This window comes from Sparus aurata, chromosome 16 (genome assembly GCF_900880675.1).
Source record: "Sparus aurata chromosome 16, fSpaAur1.1, whole genome shotgun sequence".
Lineage (NCBI taxonomy): Eukaryota > Metazoa > Chordata > Actinopteri > Spariformes > Sparidae > Sparus > Sparus aurata.
In genome coordinates, this window is record NC_044202.1 from 4,191,512 (window position 1) to 4,216,295 (window position 24,784).

Here is a 24,784-nt window from a genome sequence, read left to right on the forward strand (position 1 = left end):
AAAGAGACACTGTACAGAGCGGTGAAAATCATGCGAGACCAAATAAATCAATGTATTGTTCCCCCCGCTAACTTCAGAGCTCACATCCCCACCTTGTCTCGGCTCGGATCACTCTGGGGTATAACCTAGATGTTTCAGGGACGCGAGTGAGAAGGGAATTCAAACAGGCGCTGGTGGCGTAGCATTAAAAATAGCAGACTTGTCTTAGCCTCAATGAATACATGAATAATGAAACAACCTATAAAAAAAAAAAAAAAAGTTTGATTACCGAAAGGTGAAATACAACAGCTCAGGTTTGGATGATGAAATCCATCCATCACCCGTCCATCCGCTCGCCGCCTTCGCGCTGCTTGTTGCCGCATCACTCTGCTTCTGTCCAGAGGCCTCTTTGAGACGGATGATTGCTGGTTTTGGCGCCACTGGTCCCGCTGTGATTGGCAGGACAACTAGCAATATCGCTACATGACTGGCAGCTGATGTAGCCCAGCGGCGGATGGGTGATATATATATATTGGACGGATGGAACAAGACACGGGTCTAAAAGAGGTAAACAGGTACGGCTGTCGGTCCAGAGGTCCACACTTTTGCCTGATTGTTGCTGTGTGATTGGACGTGTCAAGGCCAGTGATGTCAGCGCTCGTGTGAACCTCACGAGGCTTGAAATTCATGCACTGTCGCTGTCAAAATAAAACCTGTTTCCCCATCCAACACAGATAAAAAAAAGCAGCCATTGCACTTCCATATTAACGGCGATGAATATTCATATATGTATATAAATATCTCTGCACCTGGCATTTCCTTCAGAGCTCTGACCGGACATGGATTCATCTTCACGATGTCATGGCAGCGCAGAGTGTGATGCATCCACCTGGCGGAGAAGTACGCAGTTTATTATGCAGGTCTTTTTATAGATTATTCCCATGTATATGCATCACATCACCTGCTCTTCATGATATCTGTCGTTTTACATCGTTTAGCAGCGTTTTCCTCCCAGGCTTAACGCGGCCTCTCAGCACTACCTTTTCTGTTTTGTGCCCTTCAGTTTTCACCACACCGCGACCACTCGCACTCCACGCGCTGATTGAATGTTGTGTTGACGCGTGTTATGACAGAGATCATACCATCAGGTTAAAAGCAGGCGGAGAGGGGGGGAAAGATGGTTTACAGCTCTGAGGGACTGCAACTGTTTTCTCTCTGATTGAGGCCTCCGTGTGTAATTTAGCATGCTTAACACCAGCCTGACACCGAGGCCAATCAGATTGGCAGACGACCAGGGGTTCCTCTGGTGCTCCCGACGGCCAATCTGCGCCTGAGGTCTGTGGAGTTAGAAATACGTGATTTCTGTTGGCTGCTGCTCATCTCAGGCTACAGTGGGCTCAGTCGCTACCAGCACAACAACAACAATTCAAACTGTCCATCATGTGTCTGGGTATTTTTTTGAAAAACCGTGCAGAACTGCTTTTTCGTGCTTTTTGCATCATGGGATAAAGAACTTTGTCAGGTATTTTTCTTCCCCACCGGAATAGATAAACATTTTTTAAGACTTGCACTTGGATTTCTATAGAGCTTTTCAAGTCTGCTGACGGCTCAAAGTGCTTCACAACACTCACACATTCATACACTGATGCCACGCAAGGTGCCAGTGCTCATCAGGAAAAATCTGTGGTTTAGTATCTTGCTCAAGGACACTTCGACCTTATGTTAACTGGACAACCCACTCTACCTCCTGAGCCACGAGCCTAAAGTGATTTTGTTCCGAAAAACTTATAACATCACCACATAAAATTCAATATGTAATCGAGGATTTTATTCATGGGCTCTGACTAAATACCCTTCTCTTCTCTCTCTTCTCTTTTTTGACCGATCGATACGCCCAGAAGGGACGTTCTAATGTGCAAAAAACAAACACACACAAACGGAAAAATCAAGACAGCTTCAGGATAATTAAACTAAAAAAATGTGTTTATTTGATAAATGAAGGCCGACTCTGCCTAAACAACTTATGCTCCAGCTCGCTGTTCATTCTGTGGGTAATTTACACCCACTGTGAGTAATTAAAAATTATCTACTCCTATTCCAACGGCACCAAGACTTGTGAGATGTAGTCACGGATATCTTCTCATTGCTAGCGTTCATCAAATATCACACAATAATTCAAGTGGTGCAGATTGCAGAATGCAAAAGTAAAGACACAAAATACACATCTGGGACTGATATAAGAATTAAAAGGTTAGTGAGCAAAAGTTAGACAGTTGTGCAGTTGTGTACTGGTTTAGCACATAGCTAAGGCTGAAGTCCAGGTTGCTGAACAGCTTCGATGTGAGACTATCAATTGAGAACAATTGATTAAACAGGAGTTTGGTGTTAGAGTGGATTACCTCGCCTTTACCGTGACCACCTGACAGAAATCAAAATACAATATCTTTGTCATGATTTGAACATTTACCAGAAGCCAAGGCCTTCCAGCTTCAAGTGTCAGCTCACAATGATGAGACTGTGCAGTTGCCTGTAACAAGTAAAAAGTATTCTCCCTGGTCGTGGTTTTAACGGATATTTTCCCACCAACCAAAAGATAAAGGATTCACCCAGACCCTGTTACAGCAGACAATGAATTATTTAGTCGAGGGTCTGGGTTGGTAGCAGACCGCCTGTGCTGGCCAGCTCCTAGGTTTCAATGAGTGCAAAGAAGGATTTTGCCAAACTTCACTGGCTCCAAAAGAAATATCTGACCTCGACTACTCATACATTGTTAGATCTGTGATGTTCGGCGCCTTACGGGAGGCACTGATTCTGTGATGAAGTGTTGCAGTCGAGCTCTGCCGTGTACCAGGTGTCCTTCAACCTGCCTCGCCTGCTTTAGTCCGACAGCCTCCAGAGAAGGGCTGTGATTCTGTTTAACTCTGCAGTGGGTTGTGTATGGAAGCCGAGGAAAGTGAGAATTTGTCTCACATTTCCGATCGCTGCTTTGCATTCTGGTTTACTGGGGCTACGATGGGGAGCTGAAAGTGGTCTCTCTGCTTTCTCAACAACACATTTCTCCTAAGTAAGTGCTGAATATCTTGAGAATAGGTTAAAGGTGCAACATGTAGAAAAATGGCACACTCAAAACAAATGGGGGGGCGGCTAACTGGTGGTGCGGACTGGGAGCTCAGGATCCAGCAGATTGTTGTTTACGCTGCTAGCACAGGAGCCTTAAGCGAGGTTAGCCTGTCAGCTAGCCTAGCCAGCTTCCTAAAAAGCTATGCGTATACACAACAGTAGAACCTTTCTCCCTGATTTGTGATTTATCCAGCAATGAGGTTTATTATAGTCTCTATTCAAGACTAAACAAGTTAATAAACTTTTTTTGTCCCGTGTTGTTCGTAGGTACAGGAGGAAAATAGAAGGTGATACAGTTCTTTGCCAACCGTAATACGTTTGGAAACACACACAGCTATTAAGCTACATTTATATTAGTTTATTTTCCTCCGTTTCCAGGCTCTCTGTGAACGAGATTACTTTTTGTATTGCACATATTGGAAACAAAATTTCGCTTGATGTAAAAATCATGCAAATGCAAAACCCTCTCAATTCCATTTATTAAAGATCTGTACCGGAAATATCCTCATGTGACAGACTGAGACCATCGCTGGCCACAAAAATGAAACAAAAACCAAACAAAACACCGTCTTTGCGGTGTCGTGACTTTGAATGCAACACCACTGTCATACCTCTCATACCTCTTTTCCTGTTGTGTCTCTAAACGCCATCCTATGAAGCAGAAACGCCATAAAAATTCTCTTAAAAACAGAAAGAGCAGTATTCCCTGGGACTCTCTTCAAGGGCTGAGTGAAACGTCACCCAAATGAAGAATGGCAGCGATATCCAGCCAGAGGACAGCTTCCTCACTCTCCCTGTTTTTTTCTGAGCTAGATAAATCAGCTCAAGGTTCCTCAGTGATCCTCTGTGTGGCAGTGCAGGGGGATTTATCATTCTCAGATAAAGGCTTGGTCCTCGTCAACGTTCGCTTTCACCCTCGGCGGGGAATTTATGGGAACGGGTGGCATTGTGTGTGCAGCCTACCTAGTTACACAACAGAGTGCAAAGGGCTGCACAACAAGACAATCCATTGTGTTCACGCTATTAATTTCTACCCCGAGGATGTCTCGCGGACACTTGACAAATGGTGATTTACACAGTCATTTGCAACTGTGCAAATGCAGCAAAGGTACAACCGGTGTCACTGCGGCGTGCAACAGTTCACGGTGCAATTCATAGAGTTTACATATTTCAAAGAGCTGCAGGATCTGACTCAGTTTACCTTGAACATCAACGAAATGGTCTCACTTTACCTCCAACTACCTGATATCATAATCAAAGGCTACCACGCACAGACAACACAGAGTCAGGGGTCAAAGTACTCGTCATTTGCAATTTATTTAATTAGAAACCAAAAAAAGCTTTAAGTGGTTTCACCTCCAGCCATCTACAACACCAGAAAACGCACAGATCATTTCTACTATGAGAATCAGAACAGTCCGACCTTGTCTTTCAAGCTTCACCTCGTCTGCCAGTTACCTGCTAACTGCAGTCAGTAAAAATACCATCTGTACAACTGTGTTTTTGTAATTACCTAATTACAGCCGCTAGACCGACAGAATTAACCTCTGCTCGTGCTATTAGAGCAGTACAGTCGAATACATAAAGAGTGAAAACCATTTCGGAAGAAAAAAAAAATCCAGCTGAATGCAACAATGCAAACAAAAGGCAGTCACATTCATGGAGAAACACGTTTTCATCTTTTCTTCAGGCCTCTTCACTCAAACGAGAAATGTTGGCTTGAGGTATGTATGAGAAGGATTTACGTGTGAATGCGGAGGCACTTTTTTCTATGATTCTGAAATGATTCACAATTCATCAAAAAATCTATTCTTCCGCATGTATAATGCTGTACTTTCTCCAAGATAAAGGGGGCAGAGAGGTGAAGACAGAACGAGTGCGGCTGCCAACGACTGTATGGTGCTACAGAGAGGTTATTCGTCTTGTAGATGTGCTGTCACGTTCAAATTTGCACGTGTCATATGTACCGTATCAGAAATTTCTACTCTGTCATATCACGTTTAGATAACGTGTGTGAGCGGACTTTTCATGTAGGAAGGTAGTGGCAAGACAACTGCCATGCCAGAAACAACTGTTAGAGACGGTGTTTCAACATCTGTAAGCGTGAAACCAATGGAAGTTGGGGCATTTCCCAGCCATGTCTGTGGTGATGACAAAACATGACCATTTCCTCACTCCAACCAAGTGGTTTTTGCAGCAGCTAAGTAAGGTGGTTACCAAGCGAGAGACCACTGCTTGAGACAGTGTTTCTGTAAGCGTGAAACCTCTGGATATTTCTAACAGGACATCAGGACATTTTCCAGCTGTGTTTGGGGCAACAGAACCAAATAAACTAACCAAGCAGTTTTTGCAACAGCTGGGAGATCAGTTGCCAAGCGAGAGACCACTGTTCGAGACGGCATTTTAACATTTATAGGTGTGAAACCACTGGAGATTTCTAGCAGGACATCAGGACATTTTCCAGCTGTGTTTGTGGCAACAGAACCAACTAAACTAACCAAGTAGTTCTTTGTGGCAGCTGAGAGATCGGTTGCCAAGTGAGAGACCACTGTTCAAAACAGCATTTTAACATTTGTAGGCATGAAACCACTGGGCGTTTCTTGCAGGACTTCGGGACATTTTCCAGCTTTGTTTGTGGCAACAGAACCTGGTAAACTAACACAGTTGCTTTGTGGCAGCTGGGAGATCATTTGCCAAGCAAGAGACCATTGTTCGAGACAACATTTTAACATTTGTAGGCGTGGAACCACTGGATATTTCTAGCAGGACACCGGGACATTTTCCAGCTGTGTCTGTGGCTACAGAACCAACTAAACTAACCAAGTAGTTTTTGTGGCAGCTGAGAGATCCGTTATCAACTGAGAGACCACTGTTGCAGACACCATTTTACCAGTTGTAGGCGTGAAACCACTGGATATTTCTAGCAGGACATCGGGACATTTTCCAGCTGTGTTTGTGGCAACAGAACCAACTAAACGAACAAAGTAGTTTTTGCGGCAGATGGGTGATAAGTTGCTAAACAAGAGACCACTGTTCAAAACAGCATTTTAACATTTGTAGGTGTGAAACCACTGGATGTTTTTAACAAGATGTCGGGACATTTTAACAGCCGAGTTTAGGGCAACAGAACCAGGTAAGTCAAAACATGGTATTTCCTAACCCTAACAAGTGATTTTTGTGCTTAAACCGAACCAGAACATGAACACTTGAGAGAAAAAGTTGAATTATTCTGGGTTTTTCATACATTGCAATATGAACCAAACCTGACAGGTTGGCTAACTGCTCATGTCGCAATTAATTTGATTGATTAAAGGATAAATCTGGTAATATCCTACATTTTAATGATCCTAAACAAGACTAAAAACAACAGCCAATTTATCCTACTAACATCTCTGTGCAGCCAGAGCCTGAAGTATATTATTCCTCAGTCCCATGGAGCTCCACCGTTTGTCCAAAACCTATTAAGAAAACATCAGTGAGCCACACTGTTGCACGAGGTGACACGTTCCCTTCATTATAATAAACAAGGGCACTGTGGTTTATTTTGAGTGAGTCCCACATTCACCACGCTTCTGCCATAAATACTAACAGGAGCACTGAATGTGTATTAATCTGCAGCTGAAAATAGTCCCCGACAGACACACTCCTTACTCCTGTTTGAGTAATGTTTGTGAAATTCTACAGTGACCAGCTGCTTCAGGAAATAATTTAGCGTAATTAAAAGGGAAATTTCATGTTTATTAGCCATTTTTTTTAGATTTAGTTTAGTTTAGGTTACATTTCCTCAGGAGGCTTTTTTAAAAAGAGGAATAAATAGATATAGTGAGGAGAGAAAAGAAAGACCCAACATTTTTGACCAGAAGTTGTGACATCTGTGTTTTTAACCTTTTTTAGCCTTCTAGACGTCTTCCAGCTGGATTTCTGGCCTCCAAAACACGTGTTTTCATCCATAACGTGATATTTTTGTCTAACTCAACAAGATAGAATTGCGAAACGGACCTCAAAAATTGTAAAATTGCCACGTAAAGAATTGTAAAGTTGAAACTTATCAGTGTTTTTGCAGAAACATACACAGTTTTCCCACGAGACAGGGCTGAGAATAACACAAGCCTTTTCCCTTTAAGTCACGTAACAGCAGTCGATTTTGAACAAGAATCTGAATAAAATTGCTTAAATGTGTTATTTCTGTCATTGTATTAAAGAGAAGTGCTATTACCAAATTTAAATTCCATCGGGGTGAGTTAATCAAACCCTCACCTGCAGTGGACTCTTTCCAAAAAAATCATCGCTGGCGTGCAAATGAAGCACATCAGGCATCACTCAAACTCGACAAACTGCTTTTAACGACAGACTCATTGCTGCTTTTTGAGGTAATGATTGATGATTTTTTAAGGAAACTAAAACATTCCCGAAAATACACCCCAGACTTTTGGCCTGAAACCCCTCATTTACAGAATTATTACTTTCCCTTCCGTGTTGTTTTTTCCTTTCTGATAATGACGGATCATTCGCCACGGACCATCAACCGACGGCCTCGCGGTCACAATGTGTGCTCCGGGGATTCTTGAAAAGAAAGACTTTCCCTGCTCATTAGCTGATGTCCTGAGGCACAGCTGCCTCTATTTTTGCTTGTGAAGCTTTGGTTGTTGACCTGCGGGTGCTTTGGCCACCCCTCTCTTCTTTTTTTACGCTCCCCTTATTCGTCCTCACGCTCACTCAGTTCATCCCTCGGTTCGCTTCGACCGCCTCCGGGCAGACGGGGGACCTTTTTTTGCATCTCTCGCGGATGTATGTTTGCGGTGCTGCGTATTGAACGTTTGAAGCTGTGTTCTTATTAGGTAATGACGAGGGTGTTATACAGTAGCTGCATTAACTACGTAGGCGTCAAGTTCTCAGCTCGCAACCACATTTAAACTTCCCACTTTTCATGTAACTTGCATCAAAACCGATAATCTGAAGCACTGAGCGCTTCATCCTGGAGCGCTTCATCACCGTCTCTCCTTTGGCTCGCTCAGCTAAAACACTTTTCCGTCCCGCTCTTATTGTTATGACAGTGGGGTATTTGTTTTTCAGCTGACTCAGGTTCCTCTCCGCCTCATTGAGTCATATCTGCTGAGTCACATGAGGGCCCTGCACCGTGTCTCCTGATCAAAGGGGCTTGACCATCAGCAAAAAAAACCAAAAAACAGCAACTTTGGCCAACTCCAGCGGGCTTGACATAAGGCGCCGTGATCCGTTTAAACTTGTACTGACACTTACAGTAGGTGAGCTGTGTGCAAAACGTCCGGCCTGCTCGTTGGATTTCAGACGAGGCGTTCGAGATACGTCCAATCTCTCTGTGACAGCCCTCTGAGGCTTCGCTTTGTATGCCGCGCATTCTCGTAATTAACTTTAGTCATAATGCTACATGACAGACCAGTCAGGTTTCGGCTCGAGGCGGATGCGAATCCTCCAAGGGTGTAATAAAAAACGCTTGCTCAACAGGTACAGCAGTCCACATCAAAATGTCCACACATCCGCGTTAGGATAAGACAGCAGGCTCATGTTCACGTGGGGACGCGGCTGCTTAACGTATAACGCTGAACCATCGCCCACGCTCATGTTACCTCAGATTAACCCCGAGGCGCGAAGCAAAGCTCACACTTAGATGCTTAAACAGTCGATGTTGACACTTGATCCTGTGAGAAACAGATGTGATAATGAACATTTACATTAAACGCCTGATGGTGAAACTACATGAACTCACCCGAGCATAGAAATAAATGAACAGAACGTCGAGGTCTCTAACCTGGAAGACTTTAAGACAAAGTGGCTTGAACACCAAACGCCCCTACTCCGACTTGCAGCATCCAATGAGGACCTTGTTACCATAGCTGCTTTTTCTGCAGCCCTATGCCTGTCTGTAAAGAACCTGTCGGAATAAAAACCAAAGTAGAGAAAGAGAGAGAGAGAGAGAGGAGGGGGATCACAGCTGAGCCCAGCCTCACACTACACCCCGCTGCCTCCTGTAAGGACAGACTGCTGCGAGATCTCTCATCAGTAATGACCAAATTCAGCTACTGCAAAAAAAAAAAAAGAAAAAAAAAACGTATCCCAGTTCTGTTATGCTGAGGTAAAATTCAATCATGTTGTTGTGACTGCGAAGCGGCAGAAGGAGACCGTCAGAGTGACACAAAGTCATCTGAGGGGTTTTTATTGTTGGGTTTGACAGAGGCTGCGTGTGTGTGTGTGTGCGTGTGTGTGTTGGGAAACATTTTCTGCAATACCGTTGGCGTTTCTAATCTGCTGCCTGCAGTGCGCCACAGACGCATGAATTGACACCATCAAATGAGGTGCGTCAGTTACTGCTTTTCAGCGCGTTGGGGCCTGAACGGCTCTCCCCAGGTGCTGCTGTTGACCAGGAGTGTTACACAACTGTGTCGTGCATGTTGCAATCCACGGAGTTTCATGCACAATGCAGATGCAGGCAAACTAAGTCGGGCCACAGAAAGCGGCGTGTCTTAAAATATGAGCAGTAACACGCTTTTGTATCGTGTTTCTAAGAGGGGAACTGTGTGCAAAATCCAGGCTGAAACAAAACCATATGGGTCGACTGTGAAAGCAGCTTATTAAGACCCATATTCACGTATTTAACCTCACTTTTGCGATCTGAAAACTGAACAAATACCTCCTCATAATTCACATAAAGCAAGTATAAAAGACTATGTATGTTATGTATGTCACAGCCACGTGTTTAATTCAGATACTAAGAGTAGGATTTCGTTTCCTGCTTGGTTCTTGGACGACTGGCCGACACCAATTTTGATCCAATACAATCTCTTTTCTTCAGCGGACGATAAGACCCAGCCAACATTGGTTTTGTTGTATGATTACAGATCTGTACACAGTGTCCCGACTCTCATCAGAACTGTGAAGTACAAAATCACGTTACAGGCTTTAAGAAAATGTGTAGGAGCATGTGTGAGAAAAAATGTGCTAAAAATATTTGATAATTAATCGACAAAACTCTTTAGAAATGAAGAAAACAGTCAGAAAACTGTTACTGGTTCAAGTGTGTGAACTGTGGAGATTTGCTGATACTCTTTTCTTTTTTTATATATATATTTAAAATCAAATATAAAAGATTTGAACCGGCAACCTTCTCACAACAAAGCCCGCTGCTCTCACCTTCAGGTTGCTCCAGCTCTCCTTTAATGATCCCGTTCTATTTGTAGCTCTGTTCAGACCCGCTGTCGGCCACAGTAAATGGGAATATATTGGTCTGGGGCTGATGAGGGGCATATAAACGGGACTGTGAGGAGGAGGAGGAGGGTGTCAGAGTGTGTGTGGGGAGGGCAGACCTGACTCAGCTGAATGGACCGTCGGTGACACAGACTCCTAGAAGTGGGTCAAGTACACACACCTCCATGCTGAACCACGCAGACAGTCGGCGCCTATTTACCCAAACCCATAAATGAGCAAAGCACCGTACGACTTGTGAATTATCATAATATGTAAATTAAAATCAAGTAATTATGGCAGGCCATAGAGGTGCAGCATTTTAAGCCAGTTTTGCCTTAAGTATCGACATTAGCTTAGCACAGCGTGCCCCCCAGCACATGATAATAATGATGATAAATAATTCTTCCCCCGGCAGAGCCGAAAATACTCCTCCTACGGCAATTCTAAAACAGGTAACAGACTCAGCTGTTAATCCTTTAAATGTGAGGAAGAGATGCTTATACATATTCATGCATATTAATGCGGTGCTGCAACCCAACCTGACAGGGGAGCTTATTAAATTCTGGTTCTTTAAAACCACCATGACATTCAGGAGTCTAAATCCTGTCCTAACCTTGTTAGCTTGTGTAAATAACAACGATGTGGGGGAATCGCAACACTGCGCCCCTCGACGCAAGCCGCCAAATTAAGATGTGTTTTGGCATTTTCACCGGGGACAATCAGTCAAAACACAACTGGGACTGTGCACTCGTGTGCATGAAAATCAGCCGGCAAATACTAATAATAAAAGCACCTGCAGCTCCTCTCAGCAGAGCAGTAAATGGAAAAAATGGCGATGTAACAGAAATATTGTGATAATAATGGAAAATAACATTAAAATTCGGATACAGAGAGGCACAAAAATACATCCAAACTGTTTCAGAGTGGACTCCTCCGTCCTGAAGCAGAGGTGACTGAGTTTTCTTGGCGGTTGAAGTTTCAAGGACCTGAGTATGAGTCACAGATGTTCCGACTCAATGGACGGCATTATGGAGCAGTATCCCATCAGTTCGTTCTGTGTAAACTGTGTTATCAGGCGGCGCACACAAAGGCCCCGATTCTGAACCTAATAAAGTATAATAACACGCCTGTAATGAGGAGCCACTTCCTGACTGCACATCATAAATTATGCAAATCTGCAGGCGAATAAAGGGCCAAAGCTTAATTGCGATAGTGTGAGGTCGAGAGCGACGAGGGAACATCGCGGCCTTCTTCCCACTTTCATCCCCACAGATACCAGAAGAGGAGCTTCTGCACGCGCCTCCAAAGCAAATAATGATAAAGAAACCGGAGCTAAACTTGCACTCTCATTATTATTTCAAGTGTTTGCCTCTGATAAGTCGCTGCTGTTTGTTTGTTTGCTAATTTAATGGTGTGAAGTTTGGTCAGCGGGTTGACAAAGTGCAAAGACAGCTGATGCACACGCTGAGGTGAGTCAAAAGAAAAGCCCTCCACACAAATAAATCTCAGCACGCCGGGCCGACGGAGCGCTCAGAGCTAAATAATAAACACATACGCAGAGACTTCTGCCTCAGTCCTCTGCTGCACAAGGTCAAAAGGCTCCGCGGAGCCTGCGGGGAGCTTCAGATTGCAATTGCGCGTCGAACGCGTCCGTCGGGGATCTGAAATCCAAACAGAGTCAATGAGCACTTGAGGGTCCCTCACAGGAAGAAAGTACAAACTAACATTTATACAGAAGTTCCCTGTAAAAAATAAAAAGGCCTTGAGGAACTTAAACGGAGTTGAGCTGAATCAAATTTAGTTCAAGAGAAATTATGTAACTGTAAGAGAAACACGACATCTCAAGGGTTTAATGGTGATTTGGAAAGTTTAAATAAGAGCTATTCAGATTTGACTCCTTTAGAACCGAGACAAGTTTTTAACAAGCCTGACCTGCGAGAGCCTCTATTCCAAACACAAAGAAGTGTCTCCAAAAAACACTAAAGATGAAGGTTCGAGTCTTCAGTGGCCTCGCGATTCAATAACAACTCACCTGTCCACAACGTGACTGCACGACTCTCAGTGTACCACATGCTCGATTTTCTTTTTTTCCATCAGTTAAATACAAGCAAGATAAATCTCAACTCCATTTTTCTTTTAGCAACTCCTTTGATATCTGTGTAAACCACCACAGAACATACGAATTACAAAATACACTCCGGTTTGAACCAAGGCTGAGACAATACAAGTAGGTAGTATTAAACCTTCAAAGCATATTTAGCGGCACTGTTGACATAAGTAGCTGAAACACATTGTTCTTGCTCTTATAATCCCTGGAGACGCGTGTTTTTTTTCTCTGCAGGATGCTTTTTTTAAAGGCTGGCTGATCTCTGACTGAACCGCCACGAACCTCTTTTACACAAAGGTTCATCACTGCACCTTTTATAGTTCTCTCCGTGAGAAAAAAAAACCCTCCTGATCCACCTCTCACTCTGAAAATGTCAGATCAACACGTCTCCGCGGTGATGGTATCTACAAATGAAATGTGATATCCATCCGACTGGCTGCAGAGTCATTACGGGGGTTTAACTGTACATAATTCACACATTATAATTGCATTTTGCAGGGGGGCTTTGCTTTCATTACTCCTGTTAAAGCCACATTCGACATGCCTGTGGAACAGAAAGGGATTTGTACAACTTCACAATGAAAAGGATATTAACTGTTCAGTGGATTTGATGGCTATTACACTGTAATGAGCCCAATTTTAGTTGGAGAATTGACGGCGAAAGCGTTACATCTGTCCTTGGCCGGTGTGATTCGTGCTGACGGGTCTCAGGACATTTGTGATATATTGTTGAATGACGTGACACACGGTTGAGCAGTTAATCAGTGGCTCACAGCAAGGATCACAGATTCTATTAAGATGTAATAAGAGAAATAATCGGATGCGTATTTATTGAGACTTTATTGAGACGTAAACAAACAAAAGCATTGTACTGCTCAGGAAGCCAGAGCATTTCCACCTTCAGGGCCCACTTGAAGTCGGACTAATGGTGGTTTACATCAAAGCTAATCTAGGAAACAGCCCGTCTCTGACAGCCAACCAAAGCAGCGACCTCTCAGCAAAAAAATCCTGCTGCCGGGTCTGAAAAACGCTGACTTACAGTACATTTAACTGTTATTTAGCACGGCAACTTGACTAAGAACACAGTCTAATTTGCTGCATTATTGCCCGAGGTAAAAAAAACACATTCACACAGAGAGAAGAGAGAGAGAGAGAGAGTGGAGCTGCGACGTGGCACAGAAATATATTGTACTGTTAGCCCGCTCGTAGCTTTGGGAGAGGGCAGGATTTCTGTGCTTTCCCTGTTGCAGACTCTGCAGGTCGATGTTTAAAGACGGGGGACTGAAGGCAAACAAGAGTTTTTTTGTTCAAACACAAACCACCGGTCACAGAGTGAGTTTGTTATAAAAGACGGACTTTTGCAGTGACAGAAAATAGAAGAGAAAGTGTTAATCAATAATCCATCAGGACTGTCCAACTTGGCCCGAGTCCTGCCGGGTTCAGACCGGTCACAGCGAGGAACTGAAGGAAAACACACCTAATCTGGAGAGGAGGCTTGCAGACAGACGTCAAAGAGAGGCGTGAATAGCCATGTGGAAGAAGGCAAAATGTGCCGAAACAACTGGTGAATTTAAAGTCATTCTAAAGTTATGGTGAGTGTATCGTAGAAGGTGGATGACCATGATAAAATGCCTGTCAAAGAAGACGTAGACTACACAGCAGTGCTAGCGGCTGCAGCAGCATGTTGAGCCGCGAGTACGTCAGTGAGCTAAACATGCTAATGTGCTGATATTTAGCAGGTATAGAGAAGTAAAAGTCATGAGGCTCAGTCTAACGCCCGGCGCAAATGTCACTGTTAGTTTGCGACCGAAGTTGTGTAAATAGCAAATGCACTGGTCTTAAAATGAGGTGTGGTCCGAAGCACTGATGGCGCCACAGACCAACAAAAGCTGGCCTAAAGTAAATGGCACAGTTTGTTTTCCTGCTATTCAAAGGACAGCAAGACGCGGGAAGGTGGGTTCACACAGGCCTGCACTTAACTAAACTTAAAGCATCTGAAATGAATATTTTTAGACAACTTTGATGAAGCTCAGGAGGACAGCGGCTTCACTCCAAAATATGTTAACGTACAAATCTGAACCGCGTTTGTGACCTTTTTTGACGTCCAACATGAAATCCTGATTGTTCCTCTCAACATGTCTGTATATTTTAATACTCAGTGAATAGAAACTGCTGCTTTCTTAATGGGTAGACACGCTTATCAATTTCCAGCTGGAGAATCATGGCAGGAAATGTAATTGATATCCTCTTCAAAGACGTAGAAGTCTGGCAGCCCAGACTCTGGGATGTCATTAGTATTTGATACATTTTGATCTAATAAAATCTCACATTATCCTTATTTATCCTTGATAAAGGGTTAGAATATCTTTAATATCTGTAAGGAATTTCACGGCTTACCATCCGATAGAAATGGTATTGTTTAGGAACTTTTTTTCCCATCCCTGGGAATCATAAACATCTGCACCAAACTTCATGTCAATATTCAAAGGTTGCTGAGTTAATTCAGTCTGAGCCAATGTGAAACCATCACACAGAGCCCCACTGTTAGCTTGGCTAAAAAGAAATGCTGACTTATATCATCTTGTGATATACAGAATACAGCATGTATAGATCAATCACCCCACTCTGCTGCAGCTCACTCTGTTCTGACATCAATCCTGGTTGTTTCTTTGATGATATTGTAGTCTGACAGATTCATGGACTGTAGGTCAGGTGTGCTCCTTTTAACTGAACGATGTGGTTGAACTCCAAAACAAATATCCATAAAAATGGACGATAAAGTTGCGCTGTGTTGCAGGTAACACGTAAGCTCTGAACAGCCCTGCAGATCCCCGCAGTGCAACCCAGACAAGTGCAGTCAAGGCCCTCTAATGAAATAAGAGCTTTCACTGGGCGCTGAGACAGTTTTCATCCATATTTTTCCTTCCTTTGTGCTTCCCTTTATAAATCGTAGAGCAAAGTGATAGCTGGTGTCTTTGAAAATATACTCCTGGAGGTGTTACCACCTACTGTACCTGGAGAATAAAAGAAAACAGTCGTATATTGTAAAAGAGGATGTTCGTATTAAACACCTTTTCTTTTGCTTTATGTCACATAGATGTATACAGCCAAAGGCCCTCTTGTTCTTGTACTATATAGAGCAGGCCTGCCCACAGAAACGAGTGGGCCTCTAACAGGGTCCAGTGAATGGGCCCTCCACAGATCTGCTTTAATCGCTCTCTCACACCAACATAAACACATGCAGAGCGTCTTCATTAGTATCGACATCATCCTCTTTCTCACAGGTGGAGGTGGATCCTTAACTAATGCCAGCTACCTCTGGGCTCAGCACGTCCTCATCATAAAATTGACCATATAAGTCGAGTGTGAAAGCATCTTATTATGACCCTTATTGATGTTTCTTGTTGAGACTGATTTCAATGCATACACACCGAGATAGAACGTCTTGGTTTCAGCAAGGTGGCCTGTCTGTTCGCTCTAGCCCAGAGACAGTTCAGCAGCGAAAAAGCTCTGTAAAAGTAAAGCCCAAGAAGAGCAGCGGCACTGAAGAGGGTGGTGTGTTTACTGGGGAAACTGCAGGTCGCAATCCGTGGTATTAGCACCACCGCTAACCACCGGAAGAGTTATAATAATCTATTCAGTCGTTTAGGTCTGAGGATGTGCTGCTTGTTTAGTTACATTAGCTTCAACATTAGCATCCTGGCTATCTTTAAGTTATTCAGTCTGGCTGGTTGAAGCTTTCTGAGCCGACATTATATGATTTGCCAGCTCCCTCTTTTTTTCCTCCTTTCTTTTCTGGCATACCAATTTAATTTGCAGGTCAGGGCATAGAAAAAGAAATCCATTCCAGCTTTAGCTAGCAGTTAATTTACATCAGTTAATCACTCAGGCCAAGAGGCTTTTGTAGCTAAACTGACATTACAGAAGAATAGTGTCAGAAAATGTTTAAGATCTTTTCACTGAATTTGAATTTGTGATTGATGCTGTGTCTTGTAATCTCACACCCCCAGAAGCTTTACTCGGTTACTTCGCCGCATCTTCAAATACTTCCTGTGGATCGGTGACAAAGATTCATGCGAACATTGTGGTGGCAAACTACAAAGCTCGACTTCTTTCAGATACATTAGACACCTCATTAGGCACAAACAGCTGTGGGTCGCTTCAGCTTCGCAATGCCGCTGAGGCAAATTCACACATTTATAACAGTAAACAAGGACCTTTCAGTAAAGCTGTCGTTCGAGAAGAAATATTGTCATTGAAATCAGACGTGTTGCTGCTTCATCACAGCGGCAACCAGGCCTACGCTCAGCACCTTCAACAGGCCGACATGGCAACTTCTTACAGTGGAGCTTCACATAGAGTTTAACACCCTCAGCTACGGATGCTATAGATGTAAAAAGATTTTTAAAAAGATGTGGGAAAGTGATTAAAGAGATATTTCTCAGATTTGACACATCAAGATCAGCTTTTTAGTCATGGGAAGAACTGCTCAGCCTGTAAACAGTTTCATAATGTCACATCTGAAAAATAACCCAAAGGTGATGCTATTCGGGTTCTCTCAGCTACAGACAGAAAATCCAGAGTTATAAACTTGGGTGTGGAGTTTAAAAGACATAGATGATTACCGTGCAGAGCGGATTTAACATGCATTAATCCCCCAAATTGTAAGAAACCAGTTATGGATAATCACAACTAAAGTGAGTTTGGTGGGTAAAAATTGAGCTGAGAAGTATAGAAGGATCTCTGGAACAGGAAGTTGGCGTAATGATTTTACTGTTTGCCTCTTTTGCTTCAAAATTGGCGGCTTGTTTACAGCCTCACCCCTTCTGTTCGCTGTCCGTTCTAAGATCTCGGCAAATCCTTCGGGAAGAAAAGTGGCCTCTTTGGAGACAACTTACTAACCTCACATGAACTGTCTCGGACTCTTTTGTCCGAGGCAAAGAGTCTTTTGCCATGTTGTGCTTGTAACATCGGCGTGTCCTTGATCCCCCGTGGCTTGGATCGTGCGGATCATTTGTGTGTGGCTTTGGACAAAAGCGTTTGCCAAGTCAATGCATTGGAAGGGTGGCTTTGCTAGCATTCACTCGTCAGGTATACACCATAACAGAGCATTCATCTTGCTGCATGAATGTGCACTGAGAAGGTTCACAGAAAACCGAAGAAGGCTGTTGGCGTGCGAGATGTCTGACAGCAGCAGTCGTTTCAACAAAACAACACGTGTTTACTTTGAGGCGGAAGAGTGACAAAGTCCATATAAGAGTTTGGTTCGATTCAATTCAGTATTGTTTCGGTCAGGAATATTCCAGTTATGACAACAGATTCGCCTGGAAATAAGTGATTCTGAAAGAACTAATGCTGTAAGTTATAGAAAGGAGTCCTCAGACCCGACACATGTAACGTATGTATGCAGAACAAATGGGTTATTGTTATTTTAGCATCTAATTATTGAAAATGCTGGAATGGAAGAACAATAACAGACGTAGGCCTATAATGTATGTCATTTAAACATTCCTTTTTTCAAACAAATATCCTAGTCTTAACCTGACCAAGGCTTTTCTGTGCATAAACCGAAATCTTAATCTTCACAAAATGTCAAATATAGATTTTTTGTGAATTCAACAGTGTTAGAAGACACTGACAAATATTAACCTGGCAATTGGGGCATATGAAGACTAAAAACACTTGAACAAATCACGTATTTTGTTATTTCATTTGGAGGACTTGTTGGGAATCCAATTGTGTATTTTCACACTTTTCTAACGCAATTCTCTTGAAGCTCCATGTATTGTTAGTCTACTTTGAACAACGCATTAATTGTCCTGATGTAATAAAATCCTCCATCGCGGCTCTCCAATCCTGTCTAAATTAACCACAGAGTATTTGAACTTGGTCTGTTGTTCCATAGAAAATTGTGACCCCCGCCGCCTGCTTTGAATCTCTCTCCTTTGTTGTGTGTTGAGAAAGGTGATAGCCCAGATTTAGTGTTACACGGTCTGCCAGCCCATCAAGAAGCCTGATAAGCAGCTCAGCGGCATTCCTTCAAGCTGTGCGCTGCTCTCTGATGAAATCCCTGCTTCTTTAAAAAAAAAATTTGCAGAAGCCTCTTTTACACTGACATTTTTATGAAGCTATAGAACAGGTCACGACACTTTTCATCCTATAAATAGATAAATAAAGCTGCACTTTTTGCGTAAACATGAAAATTCCCAGGACGAAAATCTGGAGTTTTTTTTTTATTTTGCTTTAAAACATCAGCAGGGTTCTCGTCAGAAAGCATCATTGCATTTGTCATGTCGAGGCTCCAACTTGCAAGGTTGCCACATCAAGAGAGCATGGTTTCGTAAGTGCCTGGCAAACAGAGCCAACGAGAATGAGTAGATCAATCAGGTGTCACCAACATCATTTCATCATCTTCGTTTGCATCCAGCAGCCGTCAGAAGAACTTGGCAATAAGATGATGCACATGAGGCTCAGTTTTATAAAAAAATAAAACAACAACAACACAAACCTTCTTTTGCGATTGATGGTCAATGATCGAATTTCCCTCTGAGAGGGATGTACGGTGAGTTTAGAATGAAAGAACAGCTACAAAGTGGACCTCATGGTGAGACTACTATTTCAAAAAAGGTCAAGAAGTTTAATCTCAATTTCTAATTCTGTGTGGACGAGAAGCATGAAAATTCAACAATCCCCAATGTCAGAGATGGGGGCAGACTCCATCTGCTGATGCTACGTTAAAACCACAGGATGTTAGCCCTGATTAGCCCAGTTGTGAAAGGTTTCACTGATAAACTTAAACCAGATCAGAGTCAGGTCAGCACTGGTTCCCATGTGCAGTGATCTCAAAGTGTAAACTGTTCAAAGACGCTATCTAGAGCTCACCAAGAGCTTGCCAATGCCTGCTGGATGGATTGTGCTGCTAGCAGGCTAACTATGTGGTAGAGTCAATCAGTCTATTAAATGATGTCACTGTAAATGATGTTCTAGAACCGATACTAAATGGGCCTTGTGGTGAACTGATTGTCAGACATTAGAGATCAACAGTTGATCATATAATGTCCAACAGAGATGCTTCTTTCCGATTTTCATTCTCATGTAGTAATTTTTGGCTTTAAAATAGACACAGTTGCGGTTTATCTGGTCTTTTTCTGTTGTTTCATGTGCACAGTCCACTGTTGTACTCGTAAGACTCCTTGTTATCTGCTGTTGTTGCTGTGTCCTCCTCAGAGACGCGTCCTCTGTGCCTTTACTTGCCAGAGCAGAGGTGCAGCGCTGGATGCAACACACCATCATTTTCTCACACATTTAGTTCGACATGAAAAGCGTCTTTCAGGATCCGTGCCCACACCGTGCATTCAAAAAGACGTTGGCTCTCTTTATGCTTGTGGACAGACTCTGAACCATCATTACCAGGCAGCATGTGTTTGTGCTTTTTCTTAGATACATTCCAAGACATATGATCATCTGCAGCATCATAACTGTCAGAAAAGACTCTGATCTGGCTTGTTGGAGGCTCCTTAAGGAACAGCCATCATTTAGCGGAGTTGCTGTGACCCAGACTCACTGGCTGATGTGGGTTATTTTCATGAGGTAAATCCACATAATGATGTTTTCTGCCCTTCGCAAAAAGCTGCCCTGTTTACAAAGCCCACATCACGCATGTTTAATATTTCAGCACTGTTCTGTTGGCGGCGTCTGGGAAAGCATAGTAGAAAATCACCCAGAGGTAATTTTCCTTCCGTGCTTACCGTGTTTCCAACGAATAGTTGAGATGTTAAGTGTGTGAATGCAGAGTGCCGGAGCGATCTGTAAGAATGACTTCAGTGTCCTAAATCGCACATTTTCTCTTCTCTCCACCGGCAGAAAATAATGTGCACAATAAGTTTACAACAGCACAGCTCAGCGGCCACTTTGCAACAATCTATAAACATGAGCTGAAAACTGAATATGCCTCTGATCTGATGTGATGATATGCAAAGCCTGAGTTCGCTCCCAGCAGGCAGCTACTGCGGGGACGTCAAATCTAAAACTGAAAACTGGTGACTGTGCAGGGTGCTGCCAGATGTGATGTTGGTGTAAGATCACAGCTGTAACATCTTTAAATTAGAATGAAAGATCACTGTACGCTGGTTTTCATGTACAATGAATAGGGCTGACCTCCAATAGTCGACTATTCGATTCGGAGAGGTCTGATTTCACTATGAACCTCGTAGTCGAATGGTCAGAAAATGTTGTTATGTAAACAAGACCGTACCATTCTGACTATATGGGGGTGCCCACGGCTGCTGAGCATAAATTGTTACATAGAATGTCTTTTTTTCGTTATATAAAAGCCTATTTTGATACAAAATCTGCCTACTTTCTGTTAATAAAGAGTTCAAAATGATGTGTGCGTTTAAACGGTAGTCTTAGCTGCTTACTACGTATTAATAATTCACCCACTGCAGTTGCACAATCCAAATGAGCGGAGGTGAGCAGCACACTACAGGACTTATAGGATCACAATGGCTACTAAGGCCCCGTCAACACGGGCGAAAACGATCTTTTTTTCTCCGTCTTCCTAGTCATCGTTTTAAGAATATTTGCGTCCACACGGATCCACTGAAAACGACCGAAAACGCTCTGGGTTTCAGTCACGTGACTTTTCGTTCTGGCCTCCATCTTGAGTACCATTAAAGCGAAACTCTCGCCAAAAAGCAACCGAGGCTTTATTTGGGATTGAATATGACTCAAACCTTCGTGTGAAAGCATAATTACGACGAAAGAGGCACTTTTAAGATTTACCGTAGTTTCGGTTTTGGGGCACGTTAATTTTGAAGGGGAGTGCATGGGGCAGGACATGCTAGCATCAAAATCGCTATTTTTAGAACACCAAGAAGGCTCGACACAACATGAAACTTTGCTCGTAGCATCACCAGGGTCTCTACTCATGAACACGAGCATTGAGAACATTGTTTGTGTACACAGAGTTTATGAAAAAGAAGGTTTTTGAACTACTCACGTTAGCTGCTGCGCTCCTGCGCGTCGCCGTCATGCCAGACAAAAAGTGTCGATCCCCTGACAGGCAGGAGAGTAATGGTGAACCGCTCCTCAAGCGTGCCTGCCAGGACGGCAACGCGCAGGAGGTGCAGCAGCTAACGTGAGTAGTTCAAAAACCTTCTTTTTCAAAATTAACGTGCCCAAAACCGAAACTACGGTAAATCTTAAAGTGCCTCTTTCGTCGTAATTATGCTTTTACACGAAGGTTTGACTCATATTCAATCCCAAATAAAGCCTCGGTTGCTTTTTGGCGAGAGTTTCGTTTTAAGGACCGTACGTAGAGTGTACTGTTAGCGCCTTCAACTGGTTCGAGGGGAAATGGCTAGCAAAACTCATCTCTCCACGGAGGAAGAGCAGCGCTATGTTACAAAAACAAGTGTTTTAGGATTGGATCCACATGTACTCCAAAATGGAATACTAACCCCGTTTTTGTCCGCACAACATTTGCCAAATATTTGTTTTGGCGATAGTTTCATTTACCTTGTACACAACCCGTCGCCATACAGCAGGGAGCACCAGCTCCGGAGCAGCAAAAAAATAAAAAGTACAACTTGAAATTCAAACTTTCTCTCGTAAAATATGCAGAGGTTAACTCGGGAGAAGCAGCCGCTAGATATTTCTCTGTCGACCCCAAGAAAGCGAGAGATTGGCGAAAAAATCAAGCTGAGCTTCAGCGTCTGTCTGAGGAGGACAGCAACAGGGCCAGGCTGCCTGCTGGTGGGAGGAGGACGGCTAGCGAGGAGCCTGAGATAAACATGCGGGGATGAGTTATCAGCAAACGGGCACGCCACGAGAGAGTGTCCCGCAAAATGATCAGGGCGATGGAGAAACAAATGTACGCCACCGTGAGTGACAGCAGAGATGAGGAGTTTCCTCCGCCGCAACAACTTCACTTGCAGAAGGATGCCTGAGAATTCACCGAGAAGCTGGCGAAGTTTGTGACATTTTCATCCCGGATTTTTGTGAGGAAGGAATTAAACGCCTTTCCCAAATTGCCGCCTGGTCTGTTGAGTGGTTGAAACACATAAACGCTCCGGCTATTATTTGGTATTTTACGGTGGGTGCTAATTTCCACTTCTGCTAGCTAGGCTAACTAACGTCAGTTCAGAGTCAACGAACTTACCCGAAATAAAATTATCATTGCACAGCCTGGAGTGTTCTGTCGGCGTCCAGCGATTCCTTCTAATTGCAGCTATCCACTTCGGTCTCCTTTCTGTGTTCTTGGGAATGTTATAAAATATGTGTCCATCTTTGTTTGACTTGATGTTATTACAGCCTACAGCACAGCAGATAGACGGCATTGTTTACATTAGACTACTGTAGATCCGGGTTCTAGGACGGTCTTCAAGATGGCGCTGTGACTCATGTGTGACGTCACATGAAACGCATGAAAAAAACGCAGAAGAAGACACGGAGCATGCGCAGACAGCTTGCGCGCTGTAAACAGACAGTAGACGGAGAAACCGAACACAAGAAGACGACGATGAAAATGGTGAGTGCAAGGAAACCAGAATCGTTTGTGTGGACCGGTAATGAGGTCGAACTGTTGCTGCGACTCACACTCGACTACAAGGCGAGTAAGTTGCAAGAAAGGCTTAATATCTTCTGCGGCACGAACACGAGCATGTAGTCCGCCATTGTTGTTGTTGTTATGAGACGTCGCGGGGTGGGGCGATAGCGTCATCGTTTTGGAAAGTATGCGGATTCGCCGTCCACACGACAACGGGAGGGCTGCGTTTTCGGATTTCTCCACCCTGAGACCTGTTTTCAAAAAAGTGCGTTTTCAGGCGCTGCGTTTTCAGGATCCGTGCGGTCGGCCATGATCGACGATCAGTCGACTACGGCAAAATCTGACGAATCAGATTTGACTATGAAAATCCTTAGTCGAAAATAGCCCTAACAATGAACACGACTGATTTATTGCTTTAACATGGAAAATGTTTTGTGTAGATAATAAGCATGATCATATTGTCATATTGGGGACAATAGAGTTGAGGACCATTACGCTCATGAGCTCACTTGGAAATCTAACCATTAACGTTAAGCGTTAAAGGAGACCTATTATGCCTTCAGCGTTTTATATAGTAGGTTCCCAAACTGGAGCACACCATGGCACATTTACATTGCTGCTGTTGTGAATAGTTTTGATGTGACATATTTGCACGCAAGTATTATTCGCATGCTGTGGATGAGCAGTTCCCAACCCCAAAACCATAATCTCTCCCCAACCTACTGGTCTTGAAAAATATTGATATTCAACGCTATTTTCTATACAACATGGGAGGATGGACCCAACGTCGAGGGTACGACATTATAGATTCTAGTAGCAGAAAACAGAAGGATAAACACTTTAGGAAACATTATCGGTATTTCACATTTGTGCGTTTACTGTGTCACATAATCATAAATTACATAAATTAGTCTGAATTAATCAAGTGAATGCAGTTCTACACATAAACCTTGATGAGGATAACAAATATTTGTGGAAAGTGTCTAAATTTGCTCCGTAGTTTAAGATTGTTGCTTGCGTTGGATAGACATCACCGTCTTATATAAATCTCAATAAAGTGGTCAGCTAAAAAGAAGGGCGAACTGATTCGACCCCGGTGGTGATGTACCGGACTCTACTTGGCAGAGCAGGGAGGCATGAGCATTAAGTTGGACTATAAATATTTAATTCTGCTGAGATCCGTAAGCTTTACCCTGCCGGACCCTCACAGGAAAGTTAAGTAAAAGTCTACATTTCGGTGGCTAACAGCCTGACTGATGCTATCCGATTTGTCTTGATGCAACGAACCGCACCCACCCGGGACCGGAAGATTACAGGAAATGCTAAAAATCATTTGTCACAACTCTGGCTTCATGCTCGCGTGGACTCAGATTTGTCCTTCCTTTTCCATGAGATGGCTGGGCATCAGGACGCAGCTCCTTTGATATCAAAAACACCATAAAAATAGCCATGCTTTCCACCAAACATTTACTCGCCATATGTGTGAATAATCCGTGGGACTGCTCGGGGTGATAGTTGGAGATATAGAGGCAATTACACAGTAATAGATTCAATCTCAGGCCAAGAGAAACATAATTGGAGAGGGAGCTCTCGCCTACGGGCCAGAGTATTGTATATTGTCACTGTGATTATAGACACTTGGCACTGCGTGGTGCTGTTAGCAATTTAAAACCAGCCCATGAATGCCTGACATTAAATAGAACGCATTAGATCATAGCTTTGATTGCGCTGTAATGTTTGTCTGTGTCAATTTCAAAACACCCCATTTGTTTTCCTGCGCGGCCAGTTGACTGTCATCAAAAGAAAAT

General features: G+C 43.3%; 1 protein-coding gene across 1 annotated transcript in view; it reads right to left on the reverse strand.

Moving 5' to 3' along the window:
* The window catches only part of gfra4a (GDNF family receptor alpha 4a), a 203,974-nt gene extending 181,245 nt beyond the window's left edge, over positions 1-22,729 (reverse strand). Inside the window, exon 1 of the mRNA XM_030443082.1 lies at positions 22,590-22,729. Coding sequence (XP_030298942.1) covers positions 22,590-22,607 — 18 coding nt within the window. The 5' untranslated portion in view covers positions 22,608-22,729. The remainder of the gene's footprint in view (positions 1-22,589) is intronic.
* Positions 22,730-24,784: the final 2,055 nt, after the last annotated feature.